Below are 26,347 nucleotides of genomic sequence, written 5' to 3'. Positions count from 1 at the left end.
TATGGTGTATTCTATTATGGCAAAGCACACTAGGGCTATCTGCCTAAGGGAAGGGATGCCTTCGTGGAGGACTTTCTAAGGGAAACTGGCTCGTATACACGTTACACATGGGAAAAACCACGAAAACACCCATGCAGCCAGCCCGTTCGCGGGATTCGAGCCTCGGACCGAACTACCAGTGTTCAGCGACTTTACCGCTCGGCCGCTGGTGGACCATTCTACAGCTAGGTGTTACAGCTTTCTAAAACTCTTGCCAGAAGTGCGAATAAACTTCGTTTCATTTTTCAGCAAACTTTATTATATGGTAAATAATGCATGAAAACATTATATATAACACCATAAAATGAAAAAAAAAAAAAAAAAAAAAAAAAAAAAACGTAGTCCACAATTCATTTGTTGGCAGTTATCATATTCTTCCGTGCTTACTGATGGGGTATAAAATGGACTAATAGATCCAACTGGTAAAGGGAAGTTCCGTGATTCGTATCTTCCGGAAAGATTTTGTCACGTTTCCTGCATAAAGAAGTCCTAATATTCTCAAAAATATAGTAGATAATATAAATGCGGTCGCATATAGAAGTAATCGGTTGGGTCTCTTGCCATTTCCCGTCATACAAGTCTGGATATTTGGTTATCTTGCATTTTCTGCTTTAGAAATTTCGTTTGTTATCTATAATGTTAATATCCCAAAGCTGTATCTATACAGTAAAACAAAAATTATGTATGTTTTATAAAAATATCATTCGAATTCAGTACGTTAAGTAATACAAGAATGGGATTAAGCTTCCTTAAAAAATTATATAAAAGAGGAAAAAAAAATACCAAAAATTAATTTCACGGTATGTAATAATGTATGATATCAAATATTTACTAATATTAAATATTTGTTGATATTAATGTGTTTCAAATTATTATATTATTAGACTAAGATGCCCATATGTAACAGACAGATTTTAAGATACTGAAAGATTAGTAATATTTAACATTTTAATATGTTTGGAAGAAAGGAGTTTTATTCAGTTTGAGTATTGCAAATAAAGAATCACTTCCTGAAAATTATTTTCAAGCATAATATTTTTGGTTAAAACTAGAAATATTTGATTTCAATGTATAAAAATAACTGAACTAAATACTTACTGAAGTATGAACTGCTTGAATGGTGTAAATATATCTCCATTTTCTAAATTAAAAAGAAAAGAAACAATGTTTTTATTCCTAAAGTAAAAGTTATGGTTTGCAGTAGAATATGATATTAAAGCTCTAATTCAGAAGTCAAACAACAAAAATCAGCGTAATATTTTCACAATTTTTACAGGACTAGGAACCGCAAAAATGCGGTTTTGCAGCTGAGGATGGTGGTTCGGTAAAACCATCGAAACTAGTCCTGTAAAAATTTTGAAAATATTACGCTGATTTTTGTTGTTTGACTTCTGAATTAGTATTTATTCGGCGTATTATTGTGTCTTAATTAAAGCTCTATGCAAATGTTACTTTATTAATTAAAACTTACTCGCAATTATCTTTACAGCTATCCAAACACACGTTTTTGTCGTAGTCTTGTCTAAGTCTTAAAGAACGCTCACAGGTACCTGAAAAATAGAAATGAAAATACTCTTAAAACTTGAAAATGTATGCATCTTTGTCTGATAACATTGGAATCAAAATTAGCATAGTAAAATACTGATATTTTGTTTTACAAATGTATATTACGATTTTTTTGAAGAAACCTTAAAAATCTCACAAATGCTGATTCATAATTCTGATGCAAATTATGTAATTATACGCCAAGTATATAGCACTATATAATAAAATGTCTTTTCTGAATGTTTACATGCCCTTTCTATCTTATGTTATTATTAAACGTTTTACATATGTATGAAAATGAAATATTTTAAATTAACTATATAGAATTAATTGAGTTACGAATTAATTAAATTTTATTATTATATAATTAAATTATGATTAAATGATCATGACATAATTGATTTATTTAAATAAGTAAAAATTTGAAGCTATTGAATAGTAATTGTTTGAACAAAATCTCTAAGACTAACGTAAACCGAATTGTTTATTATGTTTTCAAGGTAGTTCAATATTTGATTACTCAATTACTAAGTTAATTGTACAGTTTTATTGCAAAAACGAGTCGAGATTCTTCTTTACAGTAGCAAACTTACCAAGAATGTCTTCGTCCTCTCCATGGAATAACCAAGGAAATGAGTAACGCAGCAAATAAAAGCTTTTATACTTCAATAAAATCCCATTATTATCCTTTATTGACCAACTGGTACAGATCACCAGCGGTAAGTTTAAAATGACCTTAAATCTTCTCATTTTTTAATAATGGCTGTCGGATTAGGAATGCCATGAATGCAAAAGAGTTTGGCCAAGGCCGTTCCTAGTAAGGGTGCAACACGTAAAAGTATGTACGAGTATCTACTCGTATGTAGGCGGCGAAAATCAGGGGCGGCTGGATTCTTGCTATACCACAACTAAATATCTTAAATTCATTGTAAGTTTTTGTCATATGTAAGCACTTTTATCCAATTTGTTACATGTAAGTACTTAGTGAGCATGAAATAAAAAATTTATTCATCATTGCGCATTTTTTTTTTTTTTACAATTTGGGGGCAGCAAACCTAGGAAAGTTCTCGGGCAGCCAATGGCTTCTTTTTCTCCGTTTTAGATGCATTTTTAGCAAATTTTAGTCAATAAGTTGTAGAGTCATTAGGTTAACTGGAAGCAGGAGAGATGAAAAATATGCAACGCCTTCGCCGGGGATCGAACCGCGCCTAACGTCCAGACCACCACACTACGAAGGCATGCTAAGAAGGCGGCAGAAATACCTTATATACTCCCCTTTTAAAGGGGGCGACTGGAGTTTTTAGAGGACCCAATCCCCAAATCCTGGGTGAGGAGAATTACCATCCAACACCCTTTTTAGTTCGGGCGCCACTATAGAGTCATTCGGTTAATATTTGGAAGCAGGAGAGATAAAAAATATGCAATGTCTTCGCCGGGAATCGAAACGCGGACCTCTGGAATACGCGCCCAGCGTGCAGACCACCACGCTACGAAGACATGCTAAAAAGACGGGAGAAATACCTTATAAAGCATCCGAGCCGCTTAAAATTTAAACGGTTGTTGGAAATCTTTTATTCAGGGAAGATGTAACACAGTGTTTAAGTATCGCATTAATAATTAAGCAAGTGTAAGTTGAAGATAAACAAAAGAAAAAATAAAACAAATTTAGCAAATTCAAAAGACAAAAATAGTATACCTACTATTACATAAATGTTTCAGAAGAAATGCGTCGCCTTGGTACATGCGCAAAGATAAACAATCGCATTCAATAATCGAGGTGACTGTACGCTTTTTCTCGCACATAGCTTCACATATCTGCAACAAGATAATTAATTAGCTTATGAACGAAAAATCTCATATTTTATATGATCGGAAGAAATTTATTGAACATGAGAAATCAGTTACTTCTTTAGATCTCGGGCCTCTTTTGTTATTGGAAATCCATTCCTGTGTATAATTCCTGCAATCTGTCGTATATGGATATGGAAGTAACATTTCTTTTTCCTGAAAGATATATCAAAAGTATACTTCCATTTATTTATTTATTTTCACTAACCCACACTGAGCGCCACCTGAGATAACCACTGACCTGACTTTGTTGTAAAAGTCTTACAGTGTTAATAGTCATCCTGGCAGAAGGGAAAATTTCCTCCGTGTAAAAATATACATATAAATATTACATGGGCATACAATGCCTGTGTATAAGCATAGATATGTTGATTACAATCATTGTCTTGTACAAGTTACATGTGATAGATACATAAAATCATGACAGCTATGTGTACATTTAAACATTATATGAATTCATATTTACAATACTTTTACTAAGATAATCAAATTGTAATTCATTTACACATTGACTGGATTTTCAATATCATTTAAACTGCTTTACAGAGATGGACGATCCTCTCCGGAACTGATTAAAAAAAACGGTTTCCCTTATTCAGCGAATGTACTCCGATTTCAGAAAAACGGAATTGAAGCTCTTTTACAGTTCAGAGACAGCTTTTGTTGGAAGAGCGCCAGGAATAAAGATCTGCTATTTTTTTCACGAACTAATTTACTTTAGTCAGCGAGCGAACGCCTGATGCGCGAAAGAGTGGATTCTTGTTGGAAGGGCGCTCAGATAGTTCCATTTCCATTTTAGGGAGATAAGAATGTTTATCTTTCCATGGGGGCTAAAAGTGAGTTTAATTTTTGTTTCATTCTCTAAAATAATAATAATAATAATAATAATAATAATAAAATAGTTCTATTATTAGTTCTGTGTAGAAAAGAAGTTTCAAGGAATGTGAAAACTACAGCTGAAAGAAATCAATTCAGGAAGTTGGCGTTTGATTGAGGCGATTTTTCCGATCCCATTATTGGTACTATTTTTTTCTCCTTTTATTCCTACTTGGCTAACCGTTCCCTGTCCCACAGCTTATTTGATCCTTTCCGCTCTTCGCTCTATCCTCTCTAACCGGTCTTGGCTACCCCCTCGCTCCGGATCTTTTCACCAAGATTATTATTAATGAGCGGTGAATCGTAAAAAAAGTGCCAATTGTTTTCAGTGATGGAACGGTTCTGATCCGATCCCATAAAAGAGCGATTTTGCCCATCTCTAGCCTACTGACACATACGGAGGATTGAAGTAAACAAAATGTAGTGAAAAAATATATTTTCGGAAGAAATTTCTCAAGAGACTCACTAAAGTTTCCGATTAATTTTTTTTCATGTTATGTGTAATTTCTGGTAATTTTTAAATAACTACAGTATTTATTCAACAAAATTGGCAAATTATTTCTAATCTGCAAATATGAAGTGTCATCAAAGGTTCATGTAGTGGCCACTGTTGTGTCTCTCACGCGTGTGTGACAGTGAGCCTGGTAACAACGGCAGTAGCATGGTTACAAAATTCTATGCGAGGGTTAAAACCTTTCAGGTGTTTGAGAGTATCTCGTTTTGAAGTATCTCTTTCTCAGAGCTAATTTTAATTCTTAACATTACATTATAAAATGGAGTTCTGTTTTAGAGGGTGACTTATGAAATGAAATTCGCATGAATTATCGCCCGAATGCATTAAGTCGCATGGATATCCGATTTATGACTGAATGAGGTGTTCGAGTGTTAAAAGTTTCAAGTTTAGGAGAGTCACACCAGACTTATTCTCAATATGCAGAAAAGTAGAATTTTGACAATTATGGTGTGATAGAAATTATGATATGTATAAAAAGAGAAAACCGAATGTATCAGTTTAGTATAGGATAATTACCTTCAATATGGAGTGTAATCTCCCCTAGAAGTCATAGAACACATACAGCGATGTGCGATGTTGTTAATTATACAATCTATCAGTTCCGTAGGAAGTGAGAGCCATTATTCTTGCAAAGCAGTTGCAAGCGTGATAAGGGTCTGAAGAAGAGGCTTCAGAGCAGCTATATGTCTTTCTAAAACATCGCAAACATGCTCCATAGGATTCATGTCTGGCGACTCAGCTGGCCACTCCATGTGCTGAATTGTTTGCTGATGAAAATAATCATCCACGATGCGAGCCCTGTGCGGTCTAGCTTTGTCGTCCTGTAGCAAGAAATTATCATCTATTGCCCTGGCATAAGGGCGCGCATAAGCATCAAGGATGTCACCTCTATAGGTATTTACTTAACGGTACAATTATTGTATTGTGTAAAATCTTTAAATATCAGTAAAAAAATGCTTGCTTTCCGCGTTTGAATTTGATAGCTTGTGTTTTAGGAGTACACTTGGCAAAGTATATTATTGAAGCTTTGCCCTTAATTGACGTTTCGATATAGTACTGGACATATGTTACTGTTGCCCTGAGCTAGATAGAATGACAGAAAAACTGGGCGTATTCGTAAATAACAGAGTAAAGGAAATTCGGAAAATCTTGAGATAGGAATGTTGGAGGTACATCCCAGGTAAATTGAATCTTGCAGATGTGGCATCTCGCAGTGGCCTCCGAAACTTTTATGGCGTTGCAGGTGGTGGGAGCGTTCAGAATTTCTGAAAACCCCACAGGAAGATTTGCCAGACTTTTTTTGCCAGATGGAGTTTCTGTTATGGCAGAAATTAAAAAGGAATGTTTGCCAATTTGAGCGTAAAAAAATAAGATCCTGAATGGTATTAACGTTATTCAAGTTTTTCTGAAATAGAGTATTCTGCTGGATTTTACCCTATGCTAACAAATCTATACAAAATCCCTCCTAGGTTTCACGTACCCTAAACAGTAGAGAGAAAAAAACTTACGCCGAAACACTTCTGGTGAATTTAGAACAAAGGAATTATTCTAGAAAGAAAGAAGATTCCGTCTATAGACTTTTGGTGGCGGTAGACAACGATGGAGCCCCAGAGTCAAAACTAAGATCATTGAACGTAATGATAAATTTTCCTTCCTTTATACGCTCTTGCTTCCCTCCAAGGACTATCTGACCGAATGCCTCATAACAGAGTGTCATGTAAAGAGCTGTCATGCTGGCATGCAGATTTTGGCAGCCAAATTAAGAGAACGACACTGGATCATTTAGTCCAAGCGAAATATATGATCTTCCGTGAGCTGATATGTCTCTGCAGGAGATTCAATGCCAAAGTTTTATCCACACTTCCGATACAGTTACCCCTTGATAGGGTAAGAGATTCCTCAAACTTTGAAACAATTGGAGTCAATCTCAGTGGCCCTTTGCTTCTGAGACTAAAGGGAAAAGCTTGGATCGTCTTGTTCACCTGCACCGGGTAAATGGCGGTTCATCTAGAGCCTATCATCTCTCTGAGTACCGACGCTTTTCTGCAGACTCTGAGACGATTCACTGCTAGACAGGGCTGTCCTTCGACAGTGTATTCAGATAACGGAACCAATTTCACGGACCAGATAATGCTCTGAGACGCCTTGATCGTCGCAAAATCACGGAAAACTATTTTTTTCCAACAAAGCGGAAGTTCATTCCCCTTAGGGTTGCGTGGGGGGATGGTGGGCACGTTTATTTCGTTCTACTAAGACCTTTCTCGTTAAAATTTTGGTTACTGACAGTACTGTGTGCTGTTGAATCCACATAAAATAGCCGTTCCTTAACATACATCGCGGATGATTCATAAGAGATCCTATTTCTGACACGTTTTTTTATTTCTGCAGGACATAAAGTAGGTGACAGCGCCAGATCTAGATTATATCGACTCCCAAGAAATTGAATGTGCGAGCCAACTACTGCAATATACTGAGGCAAGAGCTGAGAAGTGACATCCGCAAAGAATATCTAGCCCAGGTTGTGCAGAAAGCCAGTTTTTCATGTCAAGAACTAAATGAACATTGAGACGTAATCGCACAGAACTAGAAAAACAAAAAACTTGCATTGAGACTCATTGGTGAAATTGTAAAAATTTTTGACAGTAGAGATCGTGCTAAGAGAACGGTACAAGTGAAAATCAGTACAGGATATTTAGTAAGACCAATCAGAAAACTATATCCACAAGAGGTTTCAGCTGCCAAGGATACTGTGCTAATCCTGGCCACTGAAAATAGATTTAGATATGAGAGGTTTTTAAAAGCGATCAAACACTCATTAACATTATATACAATATAGAGTTTTTGGAATTTCAATTTTGTTTACCAATGACTGTTTTTGTGTTCAGTTTATTCTTTGTTAACCTCATTTTAATATGTCATGTCATATATGCTGTGTTTTCATCGCTTTTATCTTTCATGGTTTTCTAATTAATATACAAGTGTTGTTTTATACCTGGTTCTTAATGTTAGAAAAATTTGCATAATGTCTGATTTTTAGAAAATCAGGCTGGGATGATATTGTGTCTATATCGTGTCTGACACGTATATGCGAGAATGAGCCTGACAACAACGGCAATAGTAACTGTTGAAACTTTTCTCACCGAACACCACGTGATTTGCGTATGCGCGCAGCAAAAAACTAAAAGCGAACTATAACTGAACTTTGAGAACTCGTGATGGACGTTTGAGTGAAACGTGTCTCTTCTGTGTTATATATATATTTTTTAGTGTAGTGATGTGATTTGTAAATTAGATATCTTATTATCTTAAAAGCCTCACTTTTTGCGTGAGTTGCGCTTTTGATGTGTGTAATTAATAAAAAAATATTCCTGGATATGCCTTTGGATCGAGAAAGAAGATCATTTGAAAGGTAAGCCTTTTAACCTTTACTTTTTAAGAATGATTATGCTGTTAATCATGACATGAACATTACATTTTTTTGCATCCCTGCCGGTATGAAAGCAAATTAATCACCCCTGTTGGGATGTTCGAGTTTCAAACGTTTCAAGTTTAGGAAAGTTACGCCAAGATTTTTCTATGAACGCAGATTTGTAGAGTTTATATTATTGTAGATGTCCATAATATATAACTTCAAATACACTCATGTCCAAAAATTAAGGATAATGCAAAATCAGGCAAAGGAAGAGTTAGAAGCAAAACAAATTTGACTTATTTGTAAAGCTTATTTATTAAACAAAAGGTAAAGAGCAAAAAAAGATGTGATATGTTTGATATTATTAAAAAAATTAGCGATTTTTTCTCCTTGGAGCAAATAAAAAAAAAAAAAAAACTATTTACAAAAAACCAATATTACATGGTTGGTATGATTGTTAATACACTGTATGTCTCTCAGACGATGCAATACAGTCCGTACAACGCATAGGCATGCTGAGTATCAAATAATTCGATCTGATCTTGGGGGATATTACACCACTCAAAAAGCAATGCTCTCCGAAGTTCCGGTAGACATGTAGGAGGAAGTTGACGGGCTGCAACTCATCGGCCAAGCATGTCCTACACGTGCTCTACTGGATTCAAGTCCGGTGAGAATGCTAGCCATTCCATACGGGCGATATCCTCCGATTGAAGGCATGCGCTGAGGACGGGCGTTGTCATCCATAAACACAAAGTGTGCGCTCATGGCGCCCCGAAACAAACGTACATGTTATTCCAGAATGACGTCCCGATCGATTTGGCTTGTCATGGTTCCAATTTGAACATGCAGGTCAGTTCTGGAACCCAGAATAATTCCACCCCAAACGAGCACTCCTACACCACCGTAATGGTATCGTTTAATGATGGTTTCTTGGTGGTAACGGGTACCTGGAGCTCTCCTTGTGAAAGTCCGGCGATAATAAGACTGCAAGCTAAACCTGGACTCGTCGGAAAGAATCACACAAGCCCACTGTTACGGTGTCTACAATGCATGCTCTCTACTCCAGCCTAACCGCAGGCGACAGTGAGTTGCAGTAAGTGGAACGCATCTAACAGGTCTACGAGCATATAGACCAATCTGCTCTAAGAGTCTGTACACGGTCTGCCTTGAAATTGTCGTATCAGTGGCTGAAGAGAGCTGACGAGACAGGTCTGAGGCTGTGTTCCGCCTGTTTCTTTTGGCAGTAACTGCCAAATACCGGTCCTCATTCGGCGTTGTAACTCTGGGGCGACCTGTGCTGTAACGTCTATTCACATTACCATCATATTGGAATCGTTACCAAAGCCTGGAGATGACACTCTGGGCAATTCCAAGTTCGTCTGATACTTCCAGTTGGGTACGCCCACATTCCAAACGGCTGACAATTATAACACGTAAAAAATCATCCAAATGCGTCCTTTGTGTTATAACTATTCGGTTATTGCACTGAAATGCTTATAAAGCGCCTGCGAACAATTTTACTTCTCTGCCTGTATTCCTTATATAGCACTCTCTTACACTCTCGTCATTGTGAGGTACCATCGGTGTCATCTGGTTACTTCCTGAAATTTGCATATGATTCTTGAAGATGTATGTAGTGATTTTACAGGTGATATATTTATTTTAGAGTTCGATTTCCGCGTGACTCCGAATTATCCTTAATTTATGGACATGAGTGTAGAACTGTATTAAATGTTCAAAAGATTCAGTATTGTATATTTATTTTGTCCTAATTGAGAAATTAGGACAAAATATTCTACGTCTATACATATTCTACGGAGCCTGTTGCAGCCAGTTGTGTAAAGAAATAATAAATATGTAGTAATAAGACTATATATAGTTGAGAGTTTTGCTCGAGACAGCCGCTTTAACAAGGAAGAACCTTTTTTCTCTTTTATCAAAGTTTTTTTTGACAGCTGATACTGTTTCTTCGGAAGTCTTTTTTTTTCCCTTTCTGTAGCATCTGGAAGTTAGATAATGGGTTACTAGGAGGACAAAGGAAGAGGACGAAAGTCTGGATAGAAGAAGAGCGGTATAAAATAAGCAACGAAAGTATGGAATAAGCAGTGAAAGTCTGCTGGCCAAACAGGTTTGCCGATGAGAGAAGTTTCATTATAATTATTTTATAAGATTTAAATGAAAGCTTATTTTATTTAAAATACTTTTAAGTGTTTTTTCTTCATCTTTTTAGTCTCAACGATGTATTATCAATGAAATTACTCAAATGAAAAATTGTGTTTCAACAATTAATAATTATTCTCTTGCTTTCAACAATTCTGTTACGTCAAATGATTTAGACAACCCAGCAATTTTTCAAAAAAAGTCGGGAATAACATTAAAATTAGTATGAACTTCAGTTAAAAATTCCTTTCGGTATATCCGATGAGGCAAACGGTAAAATTCTAAGCGTTTTAGTTTGTTCATTAAACGAAGATATGAGCACAAAAATTCTTCCGTCTTATATTTTAAAAATCTAAATTATTTTACATCGAAATTCGAAATATTATTCGTTGAAGATTTCTTTGCTCCTGATGAAGAGTCCTTGTTTGTCTCGAAATCGATAGTCTTGACTAAAATTTATGTCAAACACAAGATTACTACTTTGCCTAATTTTATGTTTGGTGTACTTCTTATCTGTTATGATCTAAAATTTATAGAAAAAGTAAGAAAGAGAACATTCGCTTCACCACACTGTATTTTGAGCGGGTGTAAAATTTCATACAAAAAAGTATTTCACTTATGTAAGTTTAAACACCATTTCCTTCAAAACATTTACTTTGCGCAGCAATGAACCCTGTTTCAGAGTTCTTACCACCGCTAGAATGCGGCTTCAAATTAGCTTTCCGTAAACGTATCCATACCCTTTTGCGACTAATGCTAGATCTTAGTAATCGTGCGAAAACGGCGAACTTTCAGTTGTATCATCATTTTAGGGAAAGGGAAGTAGTCGACAGGAGCTAATTTGAGAAACTGGGTAAGTGGAAAAACGATAATATCCTCTGGCCTTGGGTTTTAGCAGCGGAGGCCGGGAAACTCAAACAGAATGATCGCCTTTGTGATGTGAATCATCTCCCCTTCTTCGAACATGGAAAAAACGTGCTCTTCCCTTGAGATGACTGCTGCCTTATCTCAGGCAGTAAATGCAAGTTTCGTCAACAGTGATGATCCTGGACGTGAACTAGAGATGGGTTAAACTGCTCGTTTATGTGATCGGATCAAAATCATTCGTTAATTAAAATGAATAGGTTTCTCCCTATGATTCGCCACACGCTAACAATAATCTTGCTAGAAATGATCGTAAGCGAGGGCTGAATCAAGAACAGTTGGCGAGGATGGAGCGAAAAGCAGAAAGAATCGGGGGGAGCAGTTTGATCCGTAACGTTCAGTGAGGTCGGAGTGAAGGGCTGAAAAGAATCAAATGAACAAAGGGATCGGTAGATTCGAATCAATGAAACGCTGAACTTCTAATCTGATTTCTTTTAGTTACAGTTTTGAGACTTCCTGAAACCTGCTTTCTACAGAGAACTAAGAATAATAATTTTTCAAAAAGTTGAGAAACAATAAAAATTAATCAGACTTTTAACATGGAAGGATAGACACTTATTTCTTCCCTAAAATGGGAATCGAATTTTACTGGCACGCTTCCAGCAACAGAGGTTGAACTCTCAATTCCCCTCTTTTTTTTGCTAATTACGCGCTCACTCGTTCCGTTAATCAGTTCGTGAAAGAATAGCAGATCTCAATTCCTGGCCCTCTTCGAACAAGAATTCTCCGTGAAGTGTAAAAAGAAGCTGCGTTTTCTGGAATTGAAGATTTACTCAGTAAATTGAATAGACTTTTTGATCAGTTCCGGAGCGAATCGTTATCAGCAAGAAGTTATCAACAATTTTAAAGGATTTCCATCGGTTGAAAAATGAAGCCATGCAAATCAAGTAATCATGCAAATTGCGGAAGTAAACAGTGGCAAAGGATTTTCAGATATAGAAGACGTTAAAAAATTAATCGAGAAATGACGAATAAATAGCCAGTTACTCGTAAACTTGCAACGCTAGTGGATATTGGAAGCAGTGATAATTAAGAAGATAAAGCGCCATTAATACCCATTAATTAATACTAATATATTAATACCATATTAATACCATATTAAGTTAATACCATATTAAGTAATACCATATTAAGTTAAATTATTACCATAATTACCATAATTAATACCATATTAAGTTAAATAAATTGTCAAGAAAAGATACGGGAACTCTTGATTTTGTTATGGAAAGTGATTCAAACAAAGAAAGAGGAGTACATTTCATGAGAGGAATTGAAAAATCTTTGCGCTTCTCACTGTGAAATTTTTAGAGTAGTGTTTGCTTTTGAATGTCGCTGCAAGATAAGTAATAACTTCTAACTTTGTCGTGTCATAAGGTGTGTATGAATTTGAAAATCAGATGAAAAATAAAGTACTTGTTGCTTTATTAGTCCAAAGGCCCCATTAATTTAGTTCTAGATTGAAAAGATATGCCATCATCCATATGTAATTAAATAAATGTATAAAAGTTTCATCTATAAATTAGTATTTCTATGCTTATTTCATTCGGAAAACTTTGTCACATTACGCAATATGTAAATAACTGAAAGAAATAGAAATTCTTCTTACCATTCTGACAAAAACTTGGTAATATTTCCCTGGTTGCAAAATATGCGGTTCAAAAGAGGGATCGAAGGGACCATGGATGGCGATCATCAACCCTGGTGTGATACTTGTTGTCACTATTTCGTTGGACATCAAATCAATTGAATACTTACCTATCAATATTTTACGTAGATCTCTAGATTTTTTCTCTAGCAAAACAAAATGGCAAAACTTAGCAAAAATATGAAATGGGTTTTTTTTTCTTTTAAATAATATACACAGTTTATTTACTGCGAATATAATTTATCTCTCTACCGATCGACATAGTATATTTCAATACAAAATATCAAATCAACTTTTCTGGATTCTTCCCAGGTCATGCTTTTTCACATTTTTTTAATGAAACACAGTTAATATTACAGACGAATTAAAACTAAAAGTGTGTACTATTTCCTCTTGGATCCGTTCTTAAATACCTCGATACGAATTTGTATTGATACAGTATACGCCGCGTAATGTGATCGCGGTGAATTTACCAGTCTTATATTGCTATCAATTTTCCGAAATCCCGCTCATTTGTATATGAAAACATGGAAAATACATTGCTTACTGTGATCAACAATTTGAATAAGCAATTCTACGAAGTATTATCGAATAATTTTTTTACCGAAGTAAAGTCGTCAAATAAAGTCAAAGTATATTGTAAAAATTACCAAGTGTCAGAAAAATGTCTCTAAATAAACTAATTAAATAATTAATAATAATTAAAAGAAAACTGTCGATAGAAAGTTTTCTTTTAATTTTGTAAATAATTTAAAATTAAGCTAAAATGCAGCCTTAGTGTGGTTTCGAATCTGAATAACTCTGTCGAGTTTGGGGATGATCAGGACCTACCCTGAAAACATTTACGCCAAACTGCTTTATTGCCTAATTTTAAATTTACATGTGCATGTTCTCTTTCATTATACGAGGGATGCCCTCCGAGTATGGAGATTAGGGGTATAGCATCAATCAATTCCAAAAATGTAACTTTTCATTAAAAACATTATGAACAATTCACAAACATATTTTTGCCTTTTCCTAATTAAAATGCTGTGAAAATACCCTATTTATACTTTTCTTGATATTTTTATATTAAATTAGTTAAATACTATTGCCATTTTGATGTCTATTTTTTCTTGTCTTTTATTATAATTCGGTTAATTTTATCAAACTACCAATGAACAAATGTGATCAAATTAAGCGTCGCCTATTGTAGCACTAATATAGATTGTTGGGATACAGGATGCTACTAGGGCCCATCAGTCAGTACATAGAAGAGTACTGAACACTGGTATTTCTTTTGGTTTACTTTATTATGGCAAAGCATACGACGGCTATCTGCTTAAGCGAAAGGATGCTTTCTTAAAGGGTTTTTTTTAGGAAAACTGGCCTGTATCCAAGTTAGCCCGTTAGCCTGGAATCGAGCTCAAGTTGAACTAAGTGTTCAGAAATTTTACCGCTGCTGGACGCTCACTGGTAGTTTAATCCAGGATCAGATCCTGAGAAAAAGGTGGTTGTATTACTTTAATTCATATTTCGTATTTGTATGGTGAATATGAGCCAGTTCCCTTTAGAAGGTCCTCCATGAAGATATCTCTATCCTTAGGCAGACAACGCTCGCTGGCATACTTCGGCATAACCCAATAAATATAAATTTAACTTGATTATATATTTTAGTTACAAACATATTAAACCTAAATACGCATTACTAATTATAAAAATTTCTTAAAATAAGATTAGAGACACGGATAAAAGAAACTTCAACACTGTAAGAAGATTTTTTTTTAAGAATAAAATGTAACTTTTTAACTGGGGCTTTTGCTCAATGCAGACTTAAACAATATTTCATTTTATATTTACAAATAATTCTCACTTGCAATATTGAAACAATTTTCATAAAATGTTTTATCTGAATTTGGCAATTTTTATAATTCGAAGCACATATTCAAGAAGGTATTTAAGAGTTTAATGGCTGCAAAGTTTTTCGAACATTTTATTTCTGCATTACCTCTAAAAAGTTCATTTATTCATTCAAGAATGATTTAAAAATTCCTGCACAGAGGCATACCTCACTTTAAGCAAACAGCAATTGTGGGCTTTGCAAATAAATCCAAATCCATATATGAATAATAAAACACTTTAAGAAATGACATTGCCGTCCATATTGTATGGCATATTTAGTAAGACAAGTTTAGCAGCTTAATATCACGGTTAATATTGTCATTCAGATACTATTATCGAATTGCCGAAGTCCCGCTCATTCGTATGCAAAATATAGACATAAATGGCATTGTTTCTACTCAAGCAAATTCTCCCAAAAAATAATAATAAATATAAATAAATTAAAGAAATATTAAAAAAATACTAAAAAGAAAACTTTAACAATTCCCAAATGACTGAAAAATGTCACCATTTAAGAGATAACAAACTGCTTCGATTTCATTTCGTGAACGATCGGACACAGATCTCTCAAAGAGAAGAACATGACAGATGATACGTGTAAGCGTTTTTCTGAAAGAAATCCAAGTTCATCACTCAATAAACTTTCTGAGGAATCTATATTACTAAAATCTATATGCTCGTCTGTCTTACAAATAGTCTGTCTGTTTGTTTGTGACATGATCTCTTCCCGAACGGCGGGGAGCTGAGTTTCGAGTGAAGTACCCCTGGATTCCAAAAATTCGTGGGAAACTAATTCGTTCTCTTCAACCGTTCTCTTCTTCGTGCGACTTTAATAAGCCTAGATATTAATTAAAAACTCTGAAAACGTTAATTTTCGCACTCATTTTTTCGAATGGCAACAGTCTCGTGCACTGGAGATAAAAATCTGCTTTATTTCTAAAAGTGTTGCCATTGCTCGCTTTCAAATCGTAGAGTTTGTCAATAAAAATTTGTAAGTTTTACAAAATATGGAATAAAATAGCATTGCCAGATGTTAAATATACTAATATTGTATAATTACGTTGAAGAAAGCACGCGACTGCATTGTGACGTTATTTATATGTTGAAAATCTTTCGTTAATGTCAGCATTTTAGCTAAATAGCTCCTGTTGTCATCTTTTTTGTTTCATATTAGGGTAATTGACAAGATATTTAATTGCCACGTTCTTTGTTTTATTGATATTGAGAAAAAGTTGTTATATTACATTAAATTTAAGTCATGATGTCATACGTATACGTATTAACCTGAAGTGGCAAAAGTTAAATAATTGTAAACGAGCGTGACCATATTGAGAGGCGCCGATTGTAAGATATATCAGAATGTAATCTCATACAATAACTCTTTTCTCGGGTTTATTTATACGACTTTGTACGTTACATAACAAAATCGAATTTGTTGCGAGTACTTACCAATTGCACTAGGAGAAAGTTCATTGTCTGCATGATAATCAGTCCTGTAGCAAGTTACTAAATCCCGCAAATTTCCCTGTAGATGGGTTACATAAGCATCGTTCGAAAATACTTTACTGCTGCAAAATTAAAAAAATAGAATTCTTTCAAAGAAGAAACTTCCTTTAGAACTGAAAATCAAACAAACTGAGTACACCAAATCAAGCATAAGTTTTCACTAGTTAAAGAATTTTAGCATCAAAATCAAGAATTGTAACATTCAATATTTTTAAAATGCATTCTTTAACTGAAATTTAACAAATCATTTATATCAGCATTGTAGAGTCATTAGGTTTATTCGAAGCCAGGAAACGCGAAAAATGAGTAGTGTCTTTGCCGGTACTCCAACCTCTCGAATACGCGCCGAGTGTGCTAGTCATTACATCACGAAGGCATGCTTAGAAGGCGAAAGAATACCTTATAAGCAACTCTCGATTACTCCTCCATATAGAAATCCTTGAAATAATTATCAGGTCTCAGGGAATTCTAGTATGAAGTGATTATTAGAATAGTTTCAAATAAAGACTCAATTTTATTTCACTAAAATATCAAAATAAAATTTTACAACCACCCTGTTGACACAGCAGTCGGCTGCCTTAGCTTGAGCTTGGATTTTAGACTTGAAGAAGAGCTTGAAGTTTGGAAAGAGTATAGCGTATTTTCGGCATGGAAGCAAGTAAAATGCTGCACAGTCGAATGCCCTCTCGAACGGTTAGTGGCAGATGAAAAGGGGTAGCTATACAAGATGGAGGGGGAGGATGCCACATGGTAGCTGCTAGTGGTAAGCAGGTGTATGTTTCTCTTTCTCACTGTCTAGAGACAATGCCTCTCATAGGGTCCCTGAGAAGGCTTCATCGGGAGTTAAATGAGCAAATGCAATAACATTTGCACTACTAAACAAGGGCTGAAGAGATGCTATTGGTATACAGAGGTTGTATAATTAATATATAAGTTCTGCTAGTCACATAATAAAACTATATATATATGCGTATATATAGAGAGAGTATATATTACTGGCAATGTATAAAACCCGGCATTCTGTAGAATACCTAGGGATTTTATAGAATATCGAAAACTGGTCGACAGTGTATGAAACGATTAACATTTCACAGATTTCTTAGGCATTCTATAGAATACCAAATGAAAGACCAGCAAAATATGAAATCTGTTTTGAATATCACGAATTCGTTTCGAATCATAAGATTAGAATCGATGCTGGGTTAAACTAATATGATGATGGCAGACTTACCTAAGAGATTTCTGTTTCTGCTACCTATGATCTGTTTTAAAGGAAGCCAGTGATGCAAATACGTACACAAAAGTGTCGTTAAAAAATGCATGCCTTCTGTGACCGCATGATGATGATAAAAATGATGAAATGGATACAATGTAATAAAATGATAATAATTTAAATCAGCAGTCGTCAACTCTTAGAGCTTCACGGACCACTAAATATATAATTTTATATTTGGTAGACACCTACTATGAATTTAAAAAAATAAATCAGACCTTAAGAACAACATATTAATATGCAAAAACAATATCCAATTTTCGAATACATGTAATTCTAATTTTCATTTAATAATATCATTTTCGAAACATTTAGTGTTCAGGAGCATGCCTTTATGGAAACTCAGGCTACGCCCCTGATTATGAGTAACAATTAAAACACTATTAACATCTCACTGATACACATATTTCGTTCACATTGAAAAATTATATGAAAAGTACAAAAATCTTACCTTCTTATACAGAAAGCTTCACATTTCCATACCATTGAAAAGGAACTTCACGAAGAGCAAGAACGAAACCAACAAATATCAATAAACTTAAAGCGTTATGCCACCAACTTTTAATTATTGTAAACATAATAATCGTCGATTACTCAGCAATGGCGCAATAGACAACAGCTAGGAAAAAAAATTCCAGTGATGAAATTATAAACAAGAATGCAGATGGTTCTCATCAAAATCCATCAAGATGCCTACTGACACGGAGAGAAACTGTGTTATTAACGACTACAATAGCATATGTTTGTAATTCAAAAGGAAAGAGAATTCCATTTCGCGCTGTTATTGATAACAGTAGCATGTCCACGGATGTCAACTCTCACTTTCAAATGTCACTAGATACACCTGCAAAAGTAGCTAAAACATCCCTAAATTCAGAAGGAATTTCGCTGAAAATAGTAGCTAAAATTTAAAAAAAAAAGTATAATCCATATTCCATAATAGGTTTTGCTACTTGTCATTTTTTAAACTGAATCTTCATAAAAATATAAATAATGTCTCAATTTTTTTCTTAATTTGCCTAAATCGCATTTATCATTTTATAGAATGCCTGGGTATTATACACAATACCTAGATAAAGAATCTAATAATTTTCCTACATTATACTTTGCCTAAACACGGCAAGCATTCTATAAAATGACTAAACATTCTGTAAAACGCCGATGCCGATAACATATACATTATATAAAATACATAAAATTCATTAACGTACATAACATAATAACATACAGTAAACATGAATAAACATACACATAAAACACAAGCATAGTTCACTGTTCAGTACTAATACAAGCATACTAATAATATATGAACTAACGCACTTAGTCTGGACGTATTAGCTTATTATGCTCAGTCACTAGTCAGGTTAGTTCACTGAGCCTAAGCTGACAAATATATTTGCCAACTGCTCCGATGATGATAAACATCTGCAAAAATAAATCCATTTTATTCCTAACACATTTTTGTGCCTAAATCTTTCACAGAATGCTCGCATATTTTGATGTTCAGTGTCAGGAAAGCAAATACAATGAAAAACTGGTGTCTTCCCCCCCCTCATCCCATAAACTAAACTGTAAGATCTAAAAACACTTCTAATGTATACATTAGCAGTATTCAGAATTCACTAGTTCGTTATACATACAGTCGAACCTTTTACTTTGTTGCAAATTCTGTTGATGGCAGCTCGATCGAATTTTTACAACGATGCGTTGATATGCTTCCATGTTGCGTGACGGAAGTAACAAGTGCGTTTATCCCGTTAAGATTCAGTTATAGGAACGGTGGTCGGGGTTACCCTCTTGACCACAACTTCTGTATTTGAAATATTGCACCTCTTGTAGTACGAGGGGAAATGGGCAATGAGAAGTGACGAAGCGAGTGAGATGGGAAAATCCATGTGCTGCATGGTTGAAACTTTTGGGACGAAGAAATATGCGCGTCGTTCTCTTCTTGTTGCTATTGCTCTTTTTGTCACTGTTTTCCCATTCTTGTTGCCATTACTCTTGGGAATGGATTCAAGGAAAAGGGATATAAAATCTTCCGATACGCATCCTGAGATATTCTGCATCAAAAGCGAAATATACCTTCCTCTTGCTTTCTAATATACACTCTATAACAAAAAACTCGACGCACCAAGAAGGAGTTGTCCGAAGGAAAGAAAAATTGGTGAATAGGAAGATTATGTAGAGAATAGAAAATGATTAAAATTTCAGAACAATTGAATGATTTATTTTAGAGTTACGCAGTTGCAAAGTAACGAGCTCAGTAAGGGGTTGACCCAAATCTAGCCTGGATGCAAGCTGCCACACGGCGTGGCATAGACTGATAAAGCTCCCGGATGGTCTCCTGCGGTATTTCTTGACGAATTTGCTCTAGTTGTCGGGCTAGGTCATCAACATTCCCTGGTAGATGCAGTCACCTTCCCATCATATTCCAGACATGCTCGATGGGAGAGAGATCTGGCGACCTGGCTGACGAAGGAAGTGTTTTACAAGCTGTAAGGTAGTTCATAGCAATACGTGCCGTATGTGGTCTGGCATTATCTTACTGAAACGTAAGGCCAGGGTACTGCAAAAGGAACGGTAGCAAAACAGGTCTCAGAATGTCGTCGACGTACCGCTGTGCCTAAGTGTCCCTTTAATGACGAACAATGACGACGGTCCGTCTATCAAAGGAAATGGCATCCCCATACCTTAACTCCTGTTTGAGGGCCTATGTAGCGTGCAATAGTGAAAGCAGGATCGACACGATGCTCTGGGTGTCTCCAGACACGTCTTCGATGATCGTCACAACACAGCTGCAAGCGGGATTCGTCGCTAATGACTATACGTCTCCAGTCAGCATCATTCCAGCCTGATCGAGCAAAGCACCACTGTAATCTGGTTCGACAGTGTGCAGGCATGAGTGGCAGGTGACGTAATGGTCGGTATGAGCGTAGATTTCGCTCTATCAGCTGTCTGTGAATGGTCATGGTGGACACTCGTGTGTGGGTCGCACGTCTGATCGTTGAAAACGATAAATCAGGTGCTGTGACAGCCGATCTGACAATCACTCTGTCCTCTCGATCTGTTGTGGCCCTAGGTCTACAGCTACCATCATGACACTGAAATCTGCCATTTTCCACCCATTCTTGCCAGCATGTTCTAATCGCCGCATTGCTTCGACTCATATGACGAGCGATTCTCCGATTTGCCCAGCCTGCCTCTTTCAATGAAATGATATGACCTCTTTCAAACTCTGACAGTTGCTCGTAATGAGCTCGAATCCTGCGGCGAGGCACTTTTCAGTCTTTGAAAGGTATCCTAAAACGCAATGCAACAGAAATTTTTAACAACAGTTTTAAGAACAGCTCTTTATAGACATCTGCTGAATGCGCAGTTCCGATGCGCTGGAGATAGCACTATTCATTCATTGGACACCAAATTTTAGTCATTTGCATATTTGGTCAAAACACCTATGCATACGAAATTTTAAAGCAACGATAATTCCTTCTTGGAGAGTCGAATTTTTTGTTATATAGTTTGGTAGCCCCCTCTGGTATATTTTTCAGCAGCGTTATCGGAATGAGACAAACAAATAGCTTATGAGTTTGAGACAAACATAGCTTATGAGTTTGAGACAAACAAATAGCTTATGAGTTTGAGACAAACAAATAGCTTATGGGTTTGATATTTCTAAACAAATACTTTACGAGCAGTGAACCGGTCTTTAGGTAGAAATAAATAAATAAAATTATTTACTTGAATTCCTTTGGTTTCAACAGTGACGTATAAAAGTTATGTTTATACTTGAGAAGCATATCAAGCTTCAGTTAATGCTGAACTAGGAATTGTAATTACTTTGAAAATGTCTTCTTTCACTTTTATAAGTCGGCTAATTGTGCAACCCAAATTTGTGGTTCGATAAGTTTTTCAAACAACAGCCAATCGTAAAGTTTGATTTAATACGACAGCAATTCTTTTCGACACTTTAATATTTAGAACCACGTATAAAATACTAACATCATTGATTTCAACATAATATTTATGAAACGTTTTTCAATGTTTCTATAGTTAATTGTTCTGTATTAAATGCAAAAAATTTATTAAACGACCTAATCATGACTATACTGCATTAGTCTCAAAGCAAAGGGCATTTAAAGGTCATCCGGTGATTACTGTTTGAAGTAATTTCAATATACGATTGTAGAAAAAGTTTGAAAGTTTTGAAAATTATCAAAAATATGACAAGGAGAAGCGAAATAAACAAATACACTCATGCCCATAAAAAGGATAATGCAAAATCAGGCAAAGGAAGAGTTAGAAGCAAAACAAATTTGACTTATTTGTTAAGCTTATTTATTAAACAAAAGGTAAAGAACAAAAAAAGATGCTATATGTTTGATATTATTAAAAAAATTAGCGATTTTTTCTCCCTGGAGTAAATTACAAAAAAAAAAAAAAAAAAAAAAAAAAAAAAAAAAAAAAAAACCCTATTTACAAAAAACCAATATTACATGGTTGGTATGATTGTTAATACAATGTATGTCTCCCACACGATGCAATAGAGTCCGTACAACGCCTAGGCATGCTGAGTATCAAATTATCGATCTGATCTTAGGGGATATTACACTACTCAAAAAGCAATGCTCTCCGAAGTTCCGATAGACATGTAGGAGGAGGTTGACGGGCTGCAACTCGTCGGCCAAGCATGTCCCACACGTGCTCTACTGGATTCAAGTCCGGTGAGAATGCTGGCCAGTCCATACGGCTTATATCCTCCGGTTGAAGGCATTCGCTTACGATGTTTGCACGGTGAGGACGGGCGTTGTCATCCATAAACACAAATTGTGCGCCCATGGCGCCCCGAAACAAACGTACATGTTGTTCCAGAATGACGTCCCGATAGATTTGGCTTGTCATGGTTCCAATTTAAACATGCATGTCAGTTCTGGAACCCAGAATAATTCCACCCCAAACAAGCACTCCTGCACCACCGTAACGGTGTCGTTCAATGATGTTTTCTTGGTGGTAACGGGTCCCTAAAGCTCTCCATATGAAAGTCCGGCGAGAATCAGACTGCAAGCTAATCCTGGACTCATCGGAAAACACACAAGCCCACTGTTGCGGTGTCTACAATGCATGCTCTCTACTCCAGCCTAACTGCAGGCGACAGTGACTTGCAGTAAGTGGAACGCATCTGACAGGTCTACGAGCATATAGACCAATCTGCCCTAAGCGTCTGTACACGGTCTGCCTTGAAATTGTTGTACCAGTGGCTGAAGAGAGCTGACGAGACAGGTCTGAGGCTGTACTCCGCCTGTTTCTTTTGGCAGTAACTGCCAAATACCGGTCCTCATTCGGCGTTGTAACTCTTCTGGGGAGACCTGTGCTGTAACGTCTACTCACATTACCATCATCTTGGAATCGTTGCCAAAACTTGGAGATGGCACTCTGGAAAAACTATTCCAAGTTCATAACTATTCCAAGTTCGTCTGATACTTCCAGTTGGGTACGCCCACATTTCAGACGGCCGATAATTCTACCACGTAAAAAATCATCCAAATGCGTCCTTTGTGTCATAACTATTCGGTTATTGCACTGAAATGCTTATAAAGCGCCTGCGAACAATTTTACTTCTTTGCCTGTATTCCTTATATATCACTTTCTTACACTCTCGTCATTGTGACGTACCATCGGTGTCATCTGGTTACTTCCTGAAATTTGCGTATGATTCTTGAAGATGTGTGTAGTGATTTTACAGGTGATATATTTATTTTAGAGTTCGATTTCCGCGTGAATCCGAATTATCCTTAATTTATGGACATGAGTGTATATTTAAACTATCCCCGAATAGTAGGAGTAGTCCTACTATTCGCGGATTAACGAAGTTCACATTAATTGGAGCGTCCGCTAAAGTCACGTGTTCACTTACTCCAGCGGATATTTGGCATTACTTTAGCTTTTTTATCCACGCAGTTGAACATCGATTGTATATGTTACCGGCAAAGTATTAAACGCCGGCATTCTATAGAATGCCTAGGCATTGTGCATAATGCCGGACGATTTATAGGCAAGGTATGAAATATGAGAATTATTACATACTTTCCCTAGGCATTGTATATAATAATACCTAGGCATTCCATTGAATGACAAATGCTCTTTAGGCAAATTATGAAAAACTGTTATGATAAGATTATTATTTAAATGACTTTCATTCCTCAAAAATACAAATGTTATTTTGAAAACTTAATGAAAGAGAGCAGTTAAAAAACTGTTATTCGAAATATGTGAAAAAAAAGATAGTGAGAAGATCTTGATACAATATAATAAATTTCTATTTTCTAACTAGCTGAGACTGGGAATCAAAGATCTACCTCACAGCGGAAATTAAATTCAGAAACAATCATTAAGTTTCACAACGATGCCCTTTTTATTCTTCTGGCAGAGCTCACAAAGGTGGTTGTATAGTTCAATATCTGAACGTGTAACATTTTTCTATTTGGTTGGAAGTTTGTAAGGTGTATATTAATTTTATAATAGTTATTTTTAACTTTGAAACTCTTCATTTCAATTCTTATTTCCCACTTACAACTCCCTACCAGAATGAGTTTTTAGAATCGCGTTGAAGAGTTAGAAGTAGTACTTTAAAGAAAGTACAACTTACTTCGAAAGAGAGTGCTTAGGAATCCTTAGTAGCGCATGTTTGTCTTTTGCTACTTCGTTCTTGAATCTATTACGCTCGGCCGTATTGTATGCACTTGTTGATAATCGCCGACTAGTTTAGATAAGGGCCAACTACGTTGGATATTTGTGTCTAGCTTCGGCTAAGTCTATTTTAGTTAATATTAGATTAGTTTTTTTATTTTGTTATCCTGATTTAAAACCTCGAGTGGAGGCTTTACTGTAAGCGCGTGATCTGTATTATTTCTTTGAGTGAATAAAAAAGTATTTTAACCCTTCTCGAGTCTACGTTAAGTACTTAACGATAAGTCGCTACTTAGCTTGTCGAGAGAGTAGGTTATTATGAGGCAGGGCGAATGAAAAATGAGCAATGCCTCGAAACACGGACCTCTCGAATACGCGTCTAGTGTACTGACCACTTCACCACGAAGGCATGCTAAGGAAACGCGGGAGAAATACCTTATAAACTCATTAGTTCCTAGACTAGATTCTCACTAGGTTCTTCGACATTCTATGATAATTGAGGGACATTGGAAGTTCTTTTAAAATTCTGTCACGTCAATACTCAAATGAGTTTTCATGAAGTAAGGGAAATAATTCAGCGTCTGTGACGTGATACTGTTTAGTACTGACGCTTTCTGTAACAAGAAAAATGAAAGTACTCATTTTGGCTTTAACACCATTTATTAACTTCTGGTAAGTAGTTTGGTTCTTCCAAACGAATCGGAAATGTATTTCATAATTTGCCAATTTCTTCAAAATTTATCGATATATGGCAAAATGTATGACAAATATATGATAAAATGGCTAACTGCTTTGCCTATGTTTTATTCCTTAACTCAAAATCTGTAAATTGCTAATCTGCAAAATTGGCATTAGCAGAATTTACATTAGCAGACACTTTACTTGCTATGCATGTAGTCGAAATTCGACTGTATGAGAAACAAAATCACAAATTGTTCTATCTGCTTTGTTCTAATCTTTTACTCAAAAAATGCGCCTTGCTAGTCTGAAAGATTAGCAGGTTTGTTAAACCTCATAATTTAGTTTACGTGATTAAAAAAAAAGGAAGAAAGAAACCTTTCCATTATACCTCATTTCCTGATATCAAAAGGTCAAAATAAGCTAATAATTAAATTTCTGTACAAAAATTTGACACAAAACTCAGTTAACAATGAAATAGGCTTATTTCCTCAGAATCCGCATATTATAGAATTCTTTTTAAAATATTTTCGAAGTAGGTTCTAGTCTAAACAGAATTCATTAAGAGAATTCATTAATGAGTGATAGGCATGACTACAATTTATGAAGTTCAATTCACAGACAATTGTAAAACCATTATTTAAGACGAGCATTTGGTGTTCCTATCATTACAGGCTACCGTATTTTTGTACACTAATCAAAACATAATCAAACATTCTCTGCTCATAACGAAAACTCCGTGTAAAATTATTTAAACATTCTTCCGCCCCCCCCCATGGATGAACTAGATTCACCATGATTAAATATTCTCCTAAGTATTAATATCAAATGAATAATGTTCGAATTATTACACAAATCTAATAAATTTTGAAGCTTAACCTGATGACTATCAAATTTATACAAATCTTTGTTAAACGTCTTCAATTAAAATTTTGCAAAATATAGTTATAAGCATAAAAACACTATGCATTAAAATTATACATAATACTAAACTATACTATGCAAATATTCAATAATAAATTTACAAACAAGCTAATATAAGAGTGCTAATAATAAGTTCTTATAAAGTCTGTAAACTTAACAACAGTTCTTTTAAAGTCAATCATAAACCACTTTAGTCCTGTATTTCAAATGGGTGAATGAGCTAGACTGGTTTCCAAACTGTCCCAGTATTAATTTTAATACTATAAGCTCTTACCTGACCATCGCGGCCGAGAAAAGCTTCAGTGATCTTACCCCAGTTTCCAGATGTATCGTGGAAAATATTTGGACTTCTTTCGAGTTCTTCACTGTGTACGCTTGATTGTATGTTCATAAGATATTTACTTCCAGAATAAATTTAGTACGTTTTCTCTGTAA

General features: G+C 35.5%; 1 protein-coding gene across 2 annotated transcripts in view; it reads right to left on the bottom strand.

Moving 5' to 3' along the window:
- The window catches only part of LOC118189288 (uncharacterized), a 140,545-nt gene that overhangs the window by 12,126 nt on the left and 102,072 nt on the right, over nt 1-26,347 (bottom strand). For both annotated transcript variants that reach the window (XM_085825475.1, XM_085825476.1), the window contains exons 5-10: nt 16,297-16,415; nt 12,928-13,112; nt 3,490-3,588; nt 3,285-3,399; nt 1,511-1,589; nt 1,138-1,180 (exon numbers count right to left, since the gene is read on the bottom strand). In XM_085825475.1, coding sequence (XP_085681601.1) covers nt 1,138-1,180; nt 1,511-1,589; nt 3,285-3,399; nt 3,490-3,588; nt 12,928-13,112; nt 16,297-16,415 — 640 coding nt within the window. The remainder of the gene's footprint in view (nt 1-1,137; nt 1,181-1,510; nt 1,590-3,284; nt 3,400-3,489; nt 3,589-12,927; nt 13,113-16,296; nt 16,416-26,347) is intronic.

Source organism: Stegodyphus dumicola, chromosome 10 (assembly GCF_044657685.1).
Source record: "Stegodyphus dumicola isolate Sdum_Otavi_A_Nest chromosome 10, ASM4465768v1".
In the NCBI taxonomy this organism is placed as follows: Eukaryota; Metazoa; Arthropoda; class Arachnida; order Araneae; family Eresidae; genus Stegodyphus; species Stegodyphus dumicola.
This window is presented reverse-complemented; position numbering and strand designations above follow the sequence as displayed.